Below are 18,901 nucleotides of genomic sequence, written 5' to 3' on the forward strand. Positions count from 1 at the left end.
GGGGGGGGGGGGGGGGGGGGGCAGGAGAGGTGGACTGTTGAGGAAGGGGTGATAGGTCACATCTTTCTCCTCTCTGAGGTTCACAGGAATAAAAGCTCTGAAGTTTTAAAGGTAAGAGAGTCGGAGGGTGAAGGAGGCAATGTGGAAGAGTAGAGGGTAAGTGAGTAAGGATGTCTCTCTGGTCAGGTCAGTTTCTGGCTCTTTGGCCTGTTCTGATCCCTTCTATTAGAAAGAGAGTCCCTTGGCGATGAGGGTCTAGCTGGCTCTGACCTGTGGCTCTGGGGTAATTTAGCCCAGCCCCTACTCAGACTGAGCCCAGACTCAGACAACCTCGGCTGGGGAGACGTCCTAATGGCCTCCCTGAGGTGTCTCGAGCTGGAGGAGCAGGGAGGATGTGGTTTAAGGCCTTTAAGTAATGTTTTTTACCACAAACAAAACGCAGTCCATCATAGAAAGATAGAGTATATTATAAAGAAGTAAAGGCAAAACAAACATGCACTGTACAAAAATATATATAAAGAAAAAGGAACATCAACAAGATGATCATCACACTGCAGCAAAATTCCATTTTAAAATGTTTGATTCTTAAAAATGACTTTCTTCTTCAACTTGCTCCGTTTTCAACGGGGATATTGTTCATGCCTCCTTCACACTCATGTTGTATAACTGTACATAGGCAGGAGGGGTGAATGACTGACTGCATACAGTAGCAGACTGTCAGCATTTGATTGGTTCTTTATTGATCGAGACACGCTCTCCATCACATCAACTCATCCACAATAAACCATTTACACAGTTTCCCTGTGCAGTGGACCACATAACCAGACCTCAGGCCATCTCTGTTCACTCAGTGTGAGTGTGTGTGTGTGTGTGTGTGTGTGTGTGTGTGTGTGTGTGTGTGTGTGTGTGTGTGTGTGTGCGCGTGTCTGAGCATGTGTGTGTGTTTGTTTTTTTTTTAATGAAATGGTATCTCCGTGGACAATAATCCCAGTAACAGGATTGGGCAAGAACACACATGTCAATACAGCCAAATGGGATTGTATGCTTTTATCCATCGCCACACCAACACGTCTTTCTCTCCCTATGTCTCTCTCTCTCCCTCTCCCTCTCCCTTAGTGCAGCAGCACAGCAGGGAATGTCTGGCAGGAATATCACATTCATTATATCTAGTTCCTCAAAAATGATCTAAAACATGGCCTCTTAAGGAAATCAGTGCATCATCAGAGGTTCACTTTGAGTATGTGAATTTCATACCAATTGATATAATGTGTAATATTCTGTCTACACCACTGAGGAGAAACCTACACAGTGTCTCCAGTCAGACTGGAGCTGACCCCCCCCTGTGTAGCTCCTAATCATCCAAGAGGACTCTATTACAAGGGCCTGGCAGCTCATCTAACCCTACAGAGGAGAAGGGGGGCTGGCAGGGAGACTGGGACCTCTGCTCCTCTTTCTTTCCACATGGTTGAGCACCACACACACTGAACTGGCGCGCACACACACACAGGTTGTCTGGGTGTGCAGCAGAGCCACTGCAACTGTGTGCTACACCAGATAGCAGATAGAGCACCTGACCTTACGTCTGTCTGCAGGAGCGAAACTGATAAAGAAGACTGAAGTAACAGAGGCTGTTGCGCTTACAGCACCGATCACCCCAACCCAATGCACGTCTGTTATATGGTAATACTGATGTCCTCATCGCAGGACCTGTCTCTGGGGTTAACCCCCAAGGAGCAGCAGAGAGCTCCTGGTCACAGCAGGCAAGGCTCTGCAGAGGAGGCACTTGCAATCCCACTACTCCTGACTGAAAAACCATTTCTCTCATACAGCCATGACTGCTGGTGCCTGGTCAAAAGTTCAGCCTGTGCATATGTAAAAAGGTGGCCTGGTGCCCGAGGCAGGATCCTGGGTAAAATAATCATGCTAAAACACTAAGAAGCATGGGACGAGGCGAGAGCGCTGATGAAACCGGCCCCCGGGGGGACTAAAGTGTCTGATTGGGCCAGCGGAGCCTCTTAGGCCCGTGCCCATAACAACCCCCTCCCCTCTTTCTACCCATTATAGTGGATGATGAGGTACTGGAGCCACTGCCCACTCTGATCTCCATGCAGCTTTGCACTGTCTGTGCCTATAGTTAAGGTATAGATTTGATGAGTATAGGCTGAGCCCAGCTGCTCAGAGCCTGAGGGTACACTGATCTTGAGGGAGCAATCAGTCAGTCAACAAAATGTCACAGGGTCAGCGTTACAGCGTGACAAGACGGTGACAACTTCACAAAAGGTTACTGCCCAACTAATAACTGCAACAGTCACTGAAATTTATTATGTGCGTTTTAAACGTGTGCCCCAGCCTGAGTTTTGGTTCAAAGTGTATCGTCGAATAACTTTTACAGCATATACATGATCTCAAAAGGCCTGAAAATCTACATCAAATAAATCAATCAGAATCTCTGTCAATCAAATTTTTGAGCATTAAATTGCTGCAACTAAATTGCAGAACTGTGATAAAGGCTGTCTTTTGCCTTTCTCGCTCTCTCTTAGTTTCTCTCACACTCACAAACCACTGCAGGCCAGATCATTCAACACTGATAATCACACCAAAGGACACAGGGAAAACTCCCACTCTAAACACGCTGAATTAAAGAAACAGGAGTTACAGGCCTGGTCGCACAATCTCTGATAAGTAGATCAAGGCATGGGGAGGGGAACATGATGTTAGTGAGAGATAGTTTGGCTGATTAAAATGTCATGGCTCTTTATAGATGCCTTTCTCAACTCAGCAAAATGAAATCAGCTCTCTACATCAACAGCAGAGTGGGCTGTGCACCCCGCTAATATAGAAGTTTCTTTCCCTTAAGTAGAATCCACAACACAAAGAATGCAAAATATAGGAAGTCAAAATATATTTGGGTAATATGCGAACAAAATACAGAATCAAAAGATAAAAGTGGAGTGTAAAAGTGAAGCGCTGATAAAATAAGAGAGCATGAAGCATATTTAATGACAGAGGAAAGCATGAACAGGATTGGATGACCAAGAACAGAGTGCATGGCCTGACGTGACATTACCTCGCCTTTACTACAACAATCAAATTAAAGATTTAGGACCACATGTAGCTCCAGGTGTTTCAGTAGTCTCCACGTTGTGCGCTTGTCCGTGTGTGTGTGTGTGTGTGTGTGTGTGTCTACTCGTGTAGGGCAACTGTATATCACTCCACCTGTGCTCCTATAAATCAAACCGGTGTTTTAAATGAGAGGCTGGTTATTTGCGCAAGAACACACACGGGGGCTTTGTGATTGTTTTTTGGAGTCGACATTCTGCTTATGTTTGCATCCCAGAACAATCTCCATGGATCCCGCAAGCGTGCGCAAGCAATTAAAGCGATACCATCTTCATATCCCTGCAACCAATAACTGAAATTATATCACTGTTTTATTAAGCCCTTAATGTGGGGGCAGAAGGAGTGAAGAGTGGGATTTTAAAGAGGATACACTTTTAGGGGCCTTATCAACCCCAGATTTAAATAAGAGCAAATGCTCAGCTTAAGGGTGTGCCTGTGTATCTGTGTGTGTCTGTGTGTAAAGCTGTGTGTCTGTGTGTAAAGCTGTGTGTCTGTGTGTGGCCTTTATCAGACATGAGTTTTAGCTAATCGCTGTGTCAGCACACCAGAATTTAATTACTAGCTCTACCTTTGTCCTTTAATATTTACTAACATCTACACTACGTTTAATTAACCAAGTGTAGAAAAGCCAATGCCCCATTCTGGAAGAGAACCCGCTCTGCTAATTGCATCTGTGTGCTCACATCCAAAACGTTAACACCCTTCCCTTAGACACACAAAGAACATGGAAGTGTCATCCACTCTAGGGTACACTTCCAAATCATCTGATTAAAAAGCATGTTTAACAAATTTTGGTCCAACTAAAGTTGACACAAACCAAATTTGAAGATGGAAACAAGACAGCAAGTGAAGAAAAAGAACTAAGGAAAATGTTCGAGAAGGTAAAAAGGGAGCAGCAGGGAAAAAAAGTGTTTTGTGACAGACATAGTCAAATTGAGGAAATGTTCAGCTTGGCATTTTGTGAAAGGTGCTGAGGAGCAGTTCATCTCATCTCTCATCCTATGTCAGAAGGAGGAGAGACAAATGACGGCCTGAGGCCTTGTGTCTGTCAAACATGATGGATCAGAATAACGCTTCACTAAAACTCCACCACGCTGCCTTTCAACACATCACATTTTCCCTTCAGTGAAAACACTAAATTGATAAACTATGAAGAGTAGCTAATGGAAAGATGTAATAGTCAAACTAAAGCATATATTAGGAGGCTGTGGAGCCTAAAGGGTAGAGTGCTGCTATCCATTGAAAAGTCTTGCAGGGCAGAGGACACAATAGAGATGAAGATAAATCACAGTGCTGGATTTTATCGTTCATATCCAAAGTGTGTGAGGACATTAACCTCAGGCACCTTACATCACCTCATAAGCACACACAAGTGCTGCGGACACTCTCTCGCACATACATACAGTTCATGTAGTCATTTACTGTTCACCGACATGCAGATGTGTCCTCGCACACACCTAAGTTGCCACTCTGAGCTGTATTGTAGAGGTAATTGCCACAGTGTGATACCTTGAGAGGAAACTTAAACAATAATTCTGCTAATATCTTATGATATCATCAGATGTCATAGACAGCGATACATAAATGCACTGGACATTACTCTATAATGCAAACACTGTAAACCAGAACTTCTGTATGGAATTTAAATGCTTCATTAACTTCAGTTGATTCATATCCTCATCTGGGTGAAAATTCGCCAGTGTGCACTGGAGGTCACAGACTAATGAAGACAACAGAAATGACACAACCAGCAGAAAACAAAAAGAGATGCAATTGTGAATCACCAGAGATGGCGCACTCCACTCCTCAGCTCAACCTAGAAATTTTAGCCACAACATAGCAATGGCCTTGGCACCCCATATTCCCACTGTAACCCCCACAAGACATGTTCATAAGCCTTTTGTAAGTCCATCAAAAACCAGAAATAGACAACCTCCAATGAATCAGTTATACCCTTCCTTTCTAACTGAGCTGAGCAGTAACCATCCACTCCACTCCACCAGCGAGATGGGAAAGGATCTGTGTTCTCTAAAGAGGGTGTTGGGTTTGAGTTCCTTGAAGTGTCCCTTCCACCAACCGTCAATATCCCATGTTATGGTTAACAGCTGCCCTCTCTGCTGAGAGCAGCTTTAGCAAAACATACTGCCGCAATCAGATGATACAATTCCGCTAATGAACTAGGTTACACTCAAACATGATGTTCATCAAGAACAGTGTGTAACTGGCACTGAAGTGGAATAATAAAATACCACTCAGGTTCAGATCAGGCAGGCTGTTCATCCCAATCACCCGTCTACAGAGGTTTCTCCAACGCTGCCCATGTGAGCACTGAAGTCCTCCAACACAACTACAGAGTCCCGAGGCCCTGCTCGTGACCACAAGTACTGTTCAGTGTATAGACATAAAAGACAGTCATGGCTTTCCTCTCTATGAAACACAGTCGCACAGAGGTATCGTTCTCAAAGTGTGAGGGAAACTCCAAACCAATGCTGCTCTACCGGGGGGGGGGGGTCTATGGCCGGCAGGCTCTATGTAGTAGTTTGGATCCAGAGAGCCAGCGCTGTAGAGGTGAGCCCGGCTACATGTATCTGACACAGCTGTATCTCATTCACCATCTTCAGCTCCTTCCCCATTAGTGACTGACATTCCTTGTCCAAAGACCCTTACCTGCGATTAGTTAACCGAGGGAAATCCATCAAGGACCTCTTGACCCAAAAACACAAAAGGAACCGGCACCATCACGACCAAGTGTCAGCTCTCTGAGCAGATCTCATTTTTTTGCTGCATCAAGACTAAACTTTTCAACAGCACAGCACCTGGTCTCCTCTCTTTGTCTCTCTCAAAGACAGCCCGTGAGGACAAAATACTTTTACTGCATATCTGCTCTCAGACAGGTCTTTGCAAAACGAGGTTGAGTCAGCCTGCTAATATAACATAGAATTTAAGATAGTGCATCTGAAGATATCTGGTAACAGGTTTCCTGGTGGGAAAGAGGTATATGGTAAAAACATATTTGACAGAGCTTATTATCTTAGTACTCTAGAGTACATGACTGCACGGGATAAGAGACCTGAGTTTGCGCAGTGCATTTACTGTAACCTAATAGTCACAGTACACAGGATTTGGAATATCGCCTACCCTGGTGAAAGGATTGGGGAACGCGCTCTCAGAGTTAAATAAACAGTGACAAGAGGAAGAGGAAAACAAACCACAGAGTATCTCTCTATCTTTGAAACCCAGACTCTCCCTGAGCTCTCAGCACTCAACGGATCAACCCCTCTCCATCCTTTTCCTCTCCTCTCTCCCAGGAGTGTGCCAAGACAAATATATAGGCAGAGTAAGGGACACAGAGTCAGAAAAAAAAAAAGATTGTAATATAGAGAGGTGAATTCACTGACTTGCTTCCCATGTAGAAAAATATATCATGCTGCTATATCGGTCATGCTACAGGTTGCGCAGTCACAAGGTTCTATAACACTTTTTCAAACTTGTCTTTTCCCTTACCATAGACTTGGTGAAAGGTCTGGCCAGCGTGAAGAGAAAGGTCATCAGCCACCAGCTCCGGTGAATTGAGGTGTACATCATGTTCCCAGGATGCACTGCGTTGGAGGTGACACCGTGAGATGAGAAGCGGCGGTGGAGCTCGTTGCTGAAGAGGATGTTGCAGAGTTTGGCCCGATTGTAAGCCAGCATGGACCAGTACTCCTTCTTTGGGGGAGACAGCAGGGCTAAGTCCACCTTGCCACTTGAGTCTAACAGGTCTGTGAACCTGAAACATAATCCACATCAAGAGTATTTAGAGTGTGAGTGTGTGTCTGTGTGTGTCTGCCTGTGTGTAGGCTTTCTACCAGCAGATGTGTGTTGCTGGCTGCATACAAATCAAAGACATGACATGATGTTCTTTAATTGCCTCCGACAGAGCTGTTAAACTCCAGATGTTTGACAAGGCCCCTTAAACATTACACTACTCGTTGTGTTATTATGCAGTCACACAATAACATCACAATACACGGACACGAAAACTACACTCCCTGTGTGTGTGTGTGTGTGTGTGTGTGTGTGTGTGTGTGTGAGAGAGAGCGATAGGCTCCAAACCGGCGGAACACATCCTACATATTAATCCAGTCATTAGAAAACAACCAATCAAAATGTCACCTGGTTTCCTTGTTGTGATTTTACAAGCTCGCTGCCTCTTGTTTACTGTCGCCTTCCGCAACATCCTTGCTTGGCTAAATTACAACATCTGCAGGCTTTTCATTTCATGTGCTGCAACTTCATAACTACTTTAGCAAGTAGAGGTTGATAAATCAATTGCCACAGCACCAAATGGGAGTTTGTTTTTTTTTCCAAATATGTTCACATGTTATACTAAAGTTACATTTGAAGGAGGTTTTACAGTGACATTACAATCAATGGATTACCCTGCCAGATGGTCCACACAATTTTGCATAATGATATATAAAGATTTTAGTTAACAAAAATATCTTGTCTGTACATAAAAGTATGGAGCCAAAGTTGAAGCTTAGATCTATCAAAGGTAATTACATTAAGGATCAGATCAGACCAGATCTGATGCAGTACTAGGGCAAAGTAAACCTGTACTGGGCCAATTCCACAGTAAGCCCCTATGGTGGAAACTGATAAAGTGTCCAGCCATTACCGGCGTGTCCATCTCTCCCACCCCTGTCCCTTATAGGTCAATACTTTACCAGCGGACAAGGGGCTTAGGGAATACAATATGCTGCCAGGTCAGGGGTCACACACGCTTGTGAGGGGAGGCTAAGTGAATAAACGGGGAAATCAGCGGAAACTGAAAATAACACAAACACAAAAGGGAGCAACTTCAAAAGATGTAATATAGGTCTGGAATGAGGTGGACAGAATGGAAGATGTAATATGAGATATTGTCTATTTTCCCTCCTTCTTCTCTTCCCTCTAGTCTGTGTCACTGTGTAACTGACTCTCTCTAGTCCTGCTTAAGCCCTCTTTGAAGGGGTTAAAGCCATTGCTGCTTGCAGAGGAGAGAAGGAAAGGTGAATATATGTGGCGGGGAGGCAGAAAAGGAGAGAGGGAGCTGCAGGGCAAAGAGAGAAGAAAATACCTGACCATTTCTGGCTTTCCAATGTGTATAAATTTTACACATTTTGCCTGTTTCAATAGCAGCCTGACAGTTTTTACACCACCAAAACTTGTGTGAACACACTGTTCTTACTGTGTAGGAAAGTCTTGCATCAATCAAACTCTGTCAATACTTACATCATGACATGCTTTCTTTCAATAAGATTTCCCTTCACTCTCTCTTCCTCCTACAGCGTGTAACAGCAGTATGACCCGAAGTGAATCTGGGCGTTAAACCATCCCCTCCGCTGCTCCTGTCCTCTCATGCATGGCAGTCTGTATAACATAACTCATATGAGGGTCCCTGTAATAGTGCTGCTGTTTGATCTGCTAGAATAACTCTGCGTATGTTCTCCTTGTCTCAGGTCACTCTGCAGAGCTCCAATCAATCACTCTGCTTGGCTGTCTGACTGAGTGAAGCCAGGATCAATGTTGCACACACACACACTCACACATACTGACTCTGAAACACATGGCTCAGGGGCTGGGCTCACAGATCCCTGCTAGACATCATGCTTGTCTACTGTATGACAGGAAAAACAGAAGCCTATGGAGCAGAGTTGCTTGACAAAAAAGACAGACTCGAAAAACAAGAGATGGCAGAGAGAGGGAAAAGAAGGAAGAAAGGGGCTGAGTCAGGGGGTCACACAGAAAGGAGCAGATACTTGATCAAAGTAAATTTTAGCTGATAAGTCCATCCATCATGTTGATGATACGTTTAATTCATAGTGACAGCGTGCGGAGGGAAATGAGTTTTCAGTGAGTGAGGCTGTCATGTTTGACAATACGCATTAAGTCTGATCTATCAGTTTGTGGTGAAAACTAGCCAATGTAGCGGCTGTAACAGCATGACTGGAGTTGAAAAGTTGTTTCAGGAGCAATTATGTCCCCAGAGTGTTGGAAGGTATATTAGCACAAGGTGTCATCAAAATGTTAACCTGTTATCTCATCATCTATTGACTGTCGAGCAAAGCAGTGCTTATACGAAACTATATTTTCTAGAACACTGAAGATGCCAGAGTAGTGTGTGCTATAATATTTGGAATATTTGGAATGGTGTCAAGTCAATTTTATTTTTGTAGCTAATAATCACACATTAGAAATGTTGTTATTGATGCGATTACATTTTGCTATTTTTCCTACTTACTTGGGGTCAGCCAAACTCAAAAAAACATTTAGAGCTTGTTGTCTTAAATGACTTTAACCTAGTTTAGCTTAATTCATGTATGTTTATAGTTTCCAGGGGCAGCCTATCTCAAATCTGCGGAAATACTGTATATACATGTGATAAACTGGAAAAAGAAACACCTTCTTATTAAGAATTAATTGGGATGATAAGTATTCTGTCTTAAAAATGCACAGGTCATGCTTATTACTTACTGAGATAGGTAAATCCTATCTAAAGTAAAGCCTAATTTTTCTAGTCCTCTCTTGAGACCATGTAGACATATTGATACCAAACTAGTCAAGCTGCCTAGTTTATTTTCTTTACCTGTGAGACTCTGAAGACACAACCACAACACGAGCAGGGGCCGAGCGGCGCAGCACATCCTGTAGGCACTGGACAAGGAGGAAGTGACCTAGATGGCAGATCTGGAAGGTGGACTCCAGCCCGTCCTCCGTCAGGCTCCAGGGTTGAGTGCACACTCCTGCATTACACACCAGAATGTGCAAAGGCCTGCGATGGGAGGAAGGCAGAAAACATGTTTGTTTATGGATGTGAGGTCAGAGGTCATTCAGTGGGCTTCAAAGAAATAATAGAAGCATAAAAAGGTAGAAGTAAAAAGCATCATAAGAAAACAGTATAAAAACACGCATTATAAAACAGGTAATATCTAATTCAAGTGCAAGATTAAATGAAGACAGCAAGAAGGAGCAAATTACGCTTGGACAGATTTGATATCCATTGGGAGCTGGTTCCAGTAGTGAGCAGCATAGGTACCACTAACTGACCAGCTCCTGCAGATCCTATTAGCCTTATCAAGCATTTCAGAAACATTTTTAGGACGCAGACCATTTACTGCCTTGTAGACAATGAGTAAAAATTTTAATTCAACTATTAATTAACTGGAAGCCAGTGCAAAGACCTGATAATTGGAGTAATATGCTCTTTTTTCTTGGTTTTAGTTAGGACCCCAGCAGCAGCATTCTGAATAAGCTGTAGGTGTCTAATGGTCTTATTTGGTAAACCAGTGAGGAGAGCATTGCAATAGTCAACTCTGGAGGATATATAGGCATGAATAAGTTTCTCTGAATCTTGGGTTGAAACAATTGAAGGTTTGTTGCATCCAGCCATTCACCTTTTCAAGGCACAAACACAAAGAGTAGGACTGAAATCATTTGGTGAGCTAGCTAAATAAATCTGCATGTCATCTGCATAGCTATGATAAGCCACCTTGTTCTCTTGGAAGATATGTTTAAGAGAGAGCATATACAGGTTGAGCAGAGGGGGCACAAGAATGGATCCTTGTGGAACTCCATATGGCGTAGTGGTTTTCACTAATTAATGAGTGCCGATAGAGATAAAACAACCCCTAAGTAGGTCCTGAACCATGTGAGGACTGTTCCTGAGAGTCCTGCGCCGTTTTGTAATTTGTCTGGCAGTATTTAATGTCAACAGTATCAAAAGATGCGGAAAGGTCTAGCAATTTCAGGACAGTTATTTTACCTGTGTCTGTATTTAGACGAATGTCATTTAGGGTGGTTTTAGAACTGTGATGTTGATGAAAACCTGATTGGAAGTTGTCATAGTAGCCAATTATGGTCAAGTAGTTACTGATTGTTTAAAAATTACTTTCTCAATAATCTTGCCTATGAATGGGAGGTTTGAGATAGGCCTGTAATTACTAAGTGCAGAGGCATCCAGGTTTCTCTTTTTCAGGGGGGGTTTGATAACTGTAGTCTTAAGTGATGCTAGGAAAGTGCCTGAAAAAAGGAAGCCAGTCACAATTTGTAAAAGTTCGGATGCTAAAAACACTTTTAAAACATAGACATAAAGACTATATTTTTTGTGTTGGTATAGATTTCGTTAAGCCGTTATTCGACTGAGTGGAACTAAGACCTTGTGTTGTTTAATGTTGTAATCTTGTCATGTTGTAATGATTTTAATGTAATGTAATTATCTGATGGAAAAAAAGAAGCAAACTCATTACACTTTTTTAGCCAATATAAACTCTTGAGGTAACTGTGTAGAGGGATTTGTTAATGTATCCACAGTGGCAAATACAGCGCAAGTGTTGTTAATATTCCCATTAACAATGTTAAAGAAATAAGATTGTCTAGCCCTGCATAACACAGAGTTACAGATACAGAGTCTCTCTTTAAAAAGCCTTCCTGCACCTTCTCTTTTAATTTGCTACTGCTGTGACATTTCTCCATCGTGCTTTATGTTTACCAGAGATCATTTTAACCTCGACAGATGCAATAGCACTGAGAATTTTAGAGTTAAACTGACTAAGATGGTCACACATAGACTCTGCTGTTATACTTGGTGTCATGGCTGTTGCTTCCTTAAACAGAGTGCTGCTATTCTCATTAATGCACCTCTTATTGACAATTTTAGATATAGTTTGGGTGACACAGTGGCATAAAAGGGGGATTTTCACACCAGGCTGAGGAAGAATAGTTAAGGAGAGACGGGGAGAAGAAACAAAAAAAGAGGATGGAATAGTGAGAAGTGAAGGCAGAGAAAGCAAACAAGGTGTCTTATTCCAGAGTGCGGTAGACTTTAGAGGTCTACAGAGACAGAGCATCACTAATGCTGATATGATACAGAGGTTTCCAGTGCGACTCCCAATGGCTCGACAGGTACTGTAGATACTGAATACAGTTGGCTGCAATCCAAGAGCAACAACACAATGAAAAGCAATCTCAAACCGTTTCAACACATGAGAGTGGTGGAAGTAATGGGTGTTGAGACAGGCTCTGTGTAACTACTCTGGGTAACCAAAACCCACCAACAGATCGACTCGGAAAGGCTGAGCAGAAAAGAGCAGATCAAAGGATATACGCACACACAAGTCATGATATAAAAAGCAACTGCCTTAATTCAGAGACGCAACGCATTTCCATTCTTGCAGACTTTGTGTGGGCGAGTGAGTAACGCTCCCTGCTCGCGTGCCAGTGAATGGAGATTGCTGGATTGGTCAGGGCAGTGAGAGATCCTTGTCGGTGACAGCGGCGCTCCAGCGAGCTCGAAACCACAGTAACACAGCCGAACAATCCAAACACACCCCACCAATTTTTAATTTCTTCCATTAGAATTAATTATGAGGCCGAAGGCAATTTGTGTACCCTGTGTTTAAGACTGCCTACTGGATTAATTAAAAACTGGATGCTGGAAAATTAATGTGTGAATTGTTATGCTCTGCCATAATGAGCTATCCCATGCTATTACATAGGAGTGCACTGTACGATCACCTTCAGGCCTCCGAACACACAAGGTTCATTAAAGAGCACAAACCTAGTCACAAGTCAACTTAAAGAATGCCGACCTCAGCACATTATCAACAGAGCACACACTAGCAGCGAGATATGCAAATTTTAACCCAAAATACAACAAGGTAAGGAAGTCTGACTTATTAGCTTGGTAGAAAAACACATCTAAATAAATGACCTTTGTGACCTGCACATAAACTTGATAAAACAAGATATAAGAGTAAAACACCTCAGCTGCTGTGATGTCAGTGCCTGCTCTGAAACTGCTCTCAGCTAAAAAGCAAACAAATCACATTGGTTGATTTTGGCCCAGTGTTCCCCTGCCTAATAGAGTGTGAAGTACAGTTACATTGTGCTATACAAGGCAAAACTCTTGGCTCTGTCCCCAATGTACAACTGGTTAGAGGCTGCACATGAACTGTTGACCTAACTTTTCAACCTTTCACTGGAGCTGTTGTTTGAAACTAGTCCTTATGTCAGTTACAACTCTTCAGGTTATGTTTGCTTTGTTTATTTTGTTGTGAACGTGCACTGTAAAGACAGACGCCTGACAAAAAAAAACTATGTCACTCAAAGTATATCACAAATTTGTGATCAAAAACTCCAATAACCAACTTTTCTCTGGCCGGCAGAGCGATTTCCCAGCACGCAGCTGAGATGGGCCTCTGGTGAGTCTGCTTGTAATGTAAAAAGCCTGTTAATTCAACTGCCCACCAGTTAGTCCCTCTCTCATAAGCACAAGTCTAATGAATGTCTTTAATAGGCCTATTGCCGCGTACCACAGTCCCTCTCTCCACATTAAGACCTCACACAACACTGTGTGCACTGTGCAATCTCAGCGCTGGTCAAACGAGGGTGTTAACTACCAAACAGGGAGACATCAGTTTATATATTTACTTTAAATAACCCCCCTGGGTATGACCCCTGACCTCTATGATAATGTGGACCAGCAGAAGATATTGCCTGTGTGAGCTGGGCTCCGACTACTGGTCATTAACACTGCACTTTATTGGCAACAGCAAAACTGGTAACAACAACACGCATATAGATATGTGTACATCACTCATCCTGGTCCATATTCAAACACACACACACACCAGAACTGCAAAACTGTTAAGTGTGCAGAGTCACACAACATTTTGACAGTGTTACAGTCACCATAATAACGAATGGAGGAATGGCAGTCTAATGTGATCTTGGCTTGCATGTATTTATACAGACCACCTATTACACACAATACACTTGATAGCAGAACAGGATAAATGCAGTTTAAAAAAATCACAGGTGAAAACAAATTGCATGTGTTAATTACGGACCGTTCAGTAGAAATTGTATTAGGGGCACTCTGTCAGCGCTGTCCTCCATCAATTACATCCCAATGAAATTGCACTGCATTCAACAATATCAATATCCAGGTAATTTCATTTCAAAAGGACAGGCAATTAAAGCAGAATTGGGGTCAATGGAACACAAAGCAGCGTGAAAGCCACTGACTAAAGCACTTAAAAGCAAGGGAGTGAGAAACGAGAGAAGGAAAAGAAAAGGACTCTGATTACATTTCACCTGTCAATGACACACTGCAGGAGCATTATTGTGCATGCGTGTATGACTGTGTGTGTCTGTTTGTCTCTGTGTGTTTACAAAATTGTGTGAGTACATGTATGCGCACAGAATCGTCTGCGTCTGTGTGTGTGTGTCCATGCATGTATGCACATATATGTGCGTGTTGTGTGTGCGCACTCCTGGGTGTGTTATGCCTGAAGACATACGTGCAGTAATAGAGTGGTGGTAGACTCAGACAGCTGCCCAGTGCCATTCACAGCTCAGAGCTCCCAGCCTCTACTCTGCTCTGTTCGCCTTCTGATGAGAATTAATGTACTCTGACGTCCCCTGGGACTCCCCCACTCCCCCCCAACAGCACAGCTAATGAAGAAATACAACCTTGCCAAAATACTGAGGTAGAGAGAGAGCGACACAGACAGAGAAAGAGTGAGAGACAACATGAGAGAGGGAGAAACTGAGCCACATAAACAAATTGCAAAAAGGTTGTATGCAAAAAACAAAACCAGTGGGGTTAAAGAGAGGTCAGCATACAGTACTTGACTGACGATGGGACGGACACATGTATGAAATAGGAGGGAGCTATAGGACACGGAGTGAGGGAAGCCACGGTAAGGTTTGGCTGTGACCCAAACACGTGTCCTGGATGGCCATACCCTGCCCGAGGGCTGCTACGGGCGATGACTGCCCTGCCTCTCCCCAAGGGGCTCCCCTGACACCACTACCCACACACACAAACACATTTGCACACTCCCCTGCCTAGAGACCTGCCAGTGGATGAACAGTATGGATGACAGAATACATGACCCCAAAATAGCAACTGTGCGACCGGCAACAAGACGCAAGACACATGCCGTAAAAGCTGACCACCACAAAATAAGTGCGATGAAGTCTGGTAGTCTGTTGACCAATGTCAAGCAAAACGACACAAATACACACACACACACACACACACACACACACACACACACACACACTCACTCTCCTGGGGCCTTGTCCATATGGTGTCCATCAGTAACAGTTGGATCAGGATGTCCTTTAAGTATGGTGTGTAGAGGAAGTAAATGTGAAGAAGACAGTGACCAGCTTGAATGAGAGGCCCTGTTAAGTCCTCATCGCTTTTTACTTATCTGTTTCTCTCTCCCTGTGTTTCCTTTTCTTTCTCTTTTCCTGTGTAAGTCGACTGAAAAAAGCCAGACATTTGAAGTGGGACTGATGGCTACTAAAAGTCTGCCCCGAACAACTGAGAGACAGTGCCATGATTCGTTAGTTGGACTTGCTGCAATTCATTCTATTCACAAACCGTTTTATAAAGAGCTCTGACCTGTCTGTTCACAATGCCCCCCCCCACTGCCCACCCCCACCCCTGTCTCTTATACACATCTACACTAATTCAAGTGATTATTTTAAACATCTGAGCTTCAATTCAAAACAGGTACCTAGGATATTGGAGAAACCAGTCTAACTCTGTTTTAAGCCCAAACACACAAGTGAGAAATATAGAAAACATTCATGTGCTTGAATATCTGCACAAGCAATAGCAATGTGCACTGCCAAAGGTCACCTAAAATTAACTTTGACCCCCCTAAAATATAACATAATATAGGAAAGTAGGCATTTTGTAAGTATTGCCTCTGATCCTACCAAAACCTGCGCAACAAATATCAAAAACATCTTACAGCTGCATGTGAAAACCAGATCATTCATTCTGTGGTTTATACTCACAGTTTCTTGGCCTTGAAAGACTCAGCAAACTCCCTGACACTGCGGAGAGAGGCCAGGTCGCACATCATGGCTTCTACTCTTGCTTTGTGCTGTTGGGACAGAAAACACAAACATATGAGCAATAAGGTCACCACCATTACTTAGGGTCTTTGCCAACTGTCATCAGCTTCATCAAAAATAAACAGTTATCACAAAGCCTGGGTTCAAATAGTAAAAAGTGTTTAAATGGCAATGGAACAGGTTTTCCCCAGTAGAGTATAAATAGAGAATAATCTGTCCATCCTGAGAGAGAGAGAGAGAGAGAGAGAGAGAGAGAGAGAGAGAGAGAGAGAGAGAGAGATCCCTCCTGTGTGGCTCTTCTTGAGGTTTCTTCCAAATTGAGGGTCTAAGTATGAAAGATATCCTGTGCTCTGCGGATTCTAAAGCCCTTAAAGGCAAATTTGTGATTTGTGATTTTGGGCTATATTAATAAAATTGACTTGACTTGACTGCTACTATTACTCAGACTGGTAAAAATGATGTGAGAAGAGTAAGAGTGCTGACACATGGTCACAGTCCTGTCTAAAGTCTCCTAAAGAACTCCATAGATTTTGTGCGTTCTCAGCACGTGTTTGTGTGTATGTGTGGCTCATCTTACACCATATGTTGGGGAGACAGGGTGAGGATAGGAGAGGAGCAGAGAAAGATAAATGACTTAAGAAGTGAATGCATAGCTGCATTTACACACTGAGGAAGACAGGCTAAATATTCATCATCCTCTCCATCCCACTGTAGCATTCTGCTGCAGGGCAAAGGCCTCATCAGAGACATGCAGGCCTAAAGAAGCATATGTCTTTAATAACAGCATATGACCATGTTTTGTTTTTTTTTTATGTCTGTGAGAAAGCATCTCAACTTAAGACTCTCTACCTGCCTTACTGTCTGTCGTTCTCTCTACTCCCTCTTGCCTTTCTCTACATCTTTATCAGAACACTCTCAACAGACAATCCAGGTTCAGTCTCCATTCAACATACGAGTTCATCTGGGACCTTGGTGTATGTTAGCACAAGTGTGTACAGTGTGAATCGAGGTGGAGCGTGTTCGGTTCAGACTAACGGTCCATTACACTCATCCCTCATGCTGGGAAGGGAAAAGCAGATATTTCTCCCAGGACTCCCAGCTGGGCTCTGGCTTCAGTAGCGCCAGGTATTCCTGATGCTACCTCTCCCCTTCGTCCTGCCCGCCATCCCAGAGGAACACTGTCAGCTCACATTACACCCCGGAAGAGCGTTCAGCGTTCCGCTCTCCACCCGCCGCCGCCACCGCTGCTGCTGCTGCTGCTGCTGCTGTTCCCTTGTCAGCCTTTTCCACTGATCTGATCTCCAGTCTCTGGGCGTCATATGGGAACGTCTTTCCTCTGCGTGTCTGTCTTCGCAGAGCTAAGTGTACATGACACTCACAGCGAGGACGCTCCATGGAGCAGTGAGCACAAAGAAAACAACAAAGGGTTAAGAGCGCCTTCTGATGGAAATGTGATTCTTCAGGCATTTTACAGACACCTTAACTGCCCCAGGGTGTATTTATACATGCATACACAGGCACACGCACACCCACACACACACACAACAAATTCAATGTTGTGACTCAAGGGTATCACACCATTATCTATGCCTGAATTATTCTCTTGATGCTACTCTATACCATTATATGGATGCTATTACAAAGCATTAAAGGGCTGATTATGGCTATTATAGATATGATTATAGGGTACCTGCTTATATGATCTGCACACAGCAGTAATCACAGGTGAGAGGAGACAACTGTCTAATTTAATGACTTCTATCTGCAATATGCATTTACACTCCTAGCTACTTTTACACAGTATACATTAACAGAGATGCAGGTAAAAGGAAAAAGGCCTTAGCTGTGAAACAAATATTTGGACACCAGGTATTCATACAAGTGTAAGAGGAAGCTGAGTGATGTAATGAGAAAACTTTACAGTTTAAATGTGTGTTTAAAAAAAAAAAAGGCTTCGGTTCTTTGGAAATGGAGAATTGAATTATACAATGAGAAAAATGAAACATTACTTCCGAACAAGGTCAGAGCACGCAGCAGTGTGATCATTAACAGGTCAGTATAAGGCCTCCTCAACAGGGTAGCCCTCAGTGTGTGTATGACCAGCAGAGAAGATGAGAGCAGGTGTCAGCTTGACGAACACATATCCCCTTCTCTAGAGACAGGGGGGAAAAGGGAAGGCGAGATGGAGTAATGGGAGACCAGAGGGAGGATAGAGGGGGGTTGAAGGGGGGCCACTGGAGCAAATCCAGCAGGGAGAAGGTGAGCAGCCTGCCTGCCTGCCTGCCCGTCCGCCTACCCTCCCCCTGCAGATTGAAGTCTTGCGAAGAAAATAAAGTTTATTGCCTGGAAAGAGGGGGGGGAAAGCATGTAAAAAGCATTAAAGCGATGGAGGTGAACAATTAGACAGATGGCCAGGTTTTGGAAGGAGAAGAGGAAAAAAAGGGGTAGAAAAAGAGAGGGAGAACGCACGGCCGCAATCGTTCAGGGTTTTTATGAGGACCCTGACAACTCCTGGTCTCTTCAAGGGCGAAGGAAAAGTGAGAGGCAGCAAAGCCTCTCTGGTTAACTCTGGAGTAATCGCTGAGTGTGCAACACCACAGAGCTCGGCTCGGGGTGACAGAGCTCACCGCCCCCAGCTACACACAACCTATTGCTCCATCTAAAAGCAAAAGGCTAATTATGAATGAAACAGACGTGTAAATAAGCTTTTAGGGCTTGAAAACTCGAAATTGCGACGACTGTGTGCTCGTCTTCATGGCTGCACATCCGCAAAAGAGACGCATGTTTGAGAGAGAAAGCGGCAAGGTCACCAAGACGATAACAGGGGCATCAGATCCCTCAGCCCTCCACTCCTGCCGCCACCTCTCATCCCCCCACCCAC

At 43.6% G+C, this 18,901-nt stretch overlaps 1 protein-coding gene across 1 annotated transcript in view; it reads right to left on the reverse strand.

Annotated features, from left to right (window-relative positions):
* Window positions 1-18,901, reverse strand: part of wwox (WW domain containing oxidoreductase) — a 131,454-nt gene that overhangs the window by 80,239 nt on the left and 32,314 nt on the right. Inside the window, exons 6-8 of the mRNA XM_023428331.2 lie at window positions 15,961-16,049; window positions 9,731-9,916; window positions 6,625-6,889 (exon numbers count right to left, since the gene is read on the reverse strand). Coding sequence (XP_023284099.1) covers window positions 6,625-6,889; window positions 9,731-9,916; window positions 15,961-16,049 — 540 coding nt within the window. The remainder of the gene's footprint in view (window positions 1-6,624; window positions 6,890-9,730; window positions 9,917-15,960; window positions 16,050-18,901) is intronic.

Source organism: Seriola lalandi, unplaced genomic scaffold (assembly GCF_002814215.2).
Source record: "Seriola lalandi dorsalis isolate HSWRI2012SDOR001 ecotype SW California unplaced genomic scaffold, Sedor1 jcf7180002054873, whole genome shotgun sequence".
Taxonomy (NCBI): domain Eukaryota; kingdom Metazoa; phylum Chordata; class Actinopteri; order Carangiformes; family Carangidae; genus Seriola; species Seriola lalandi.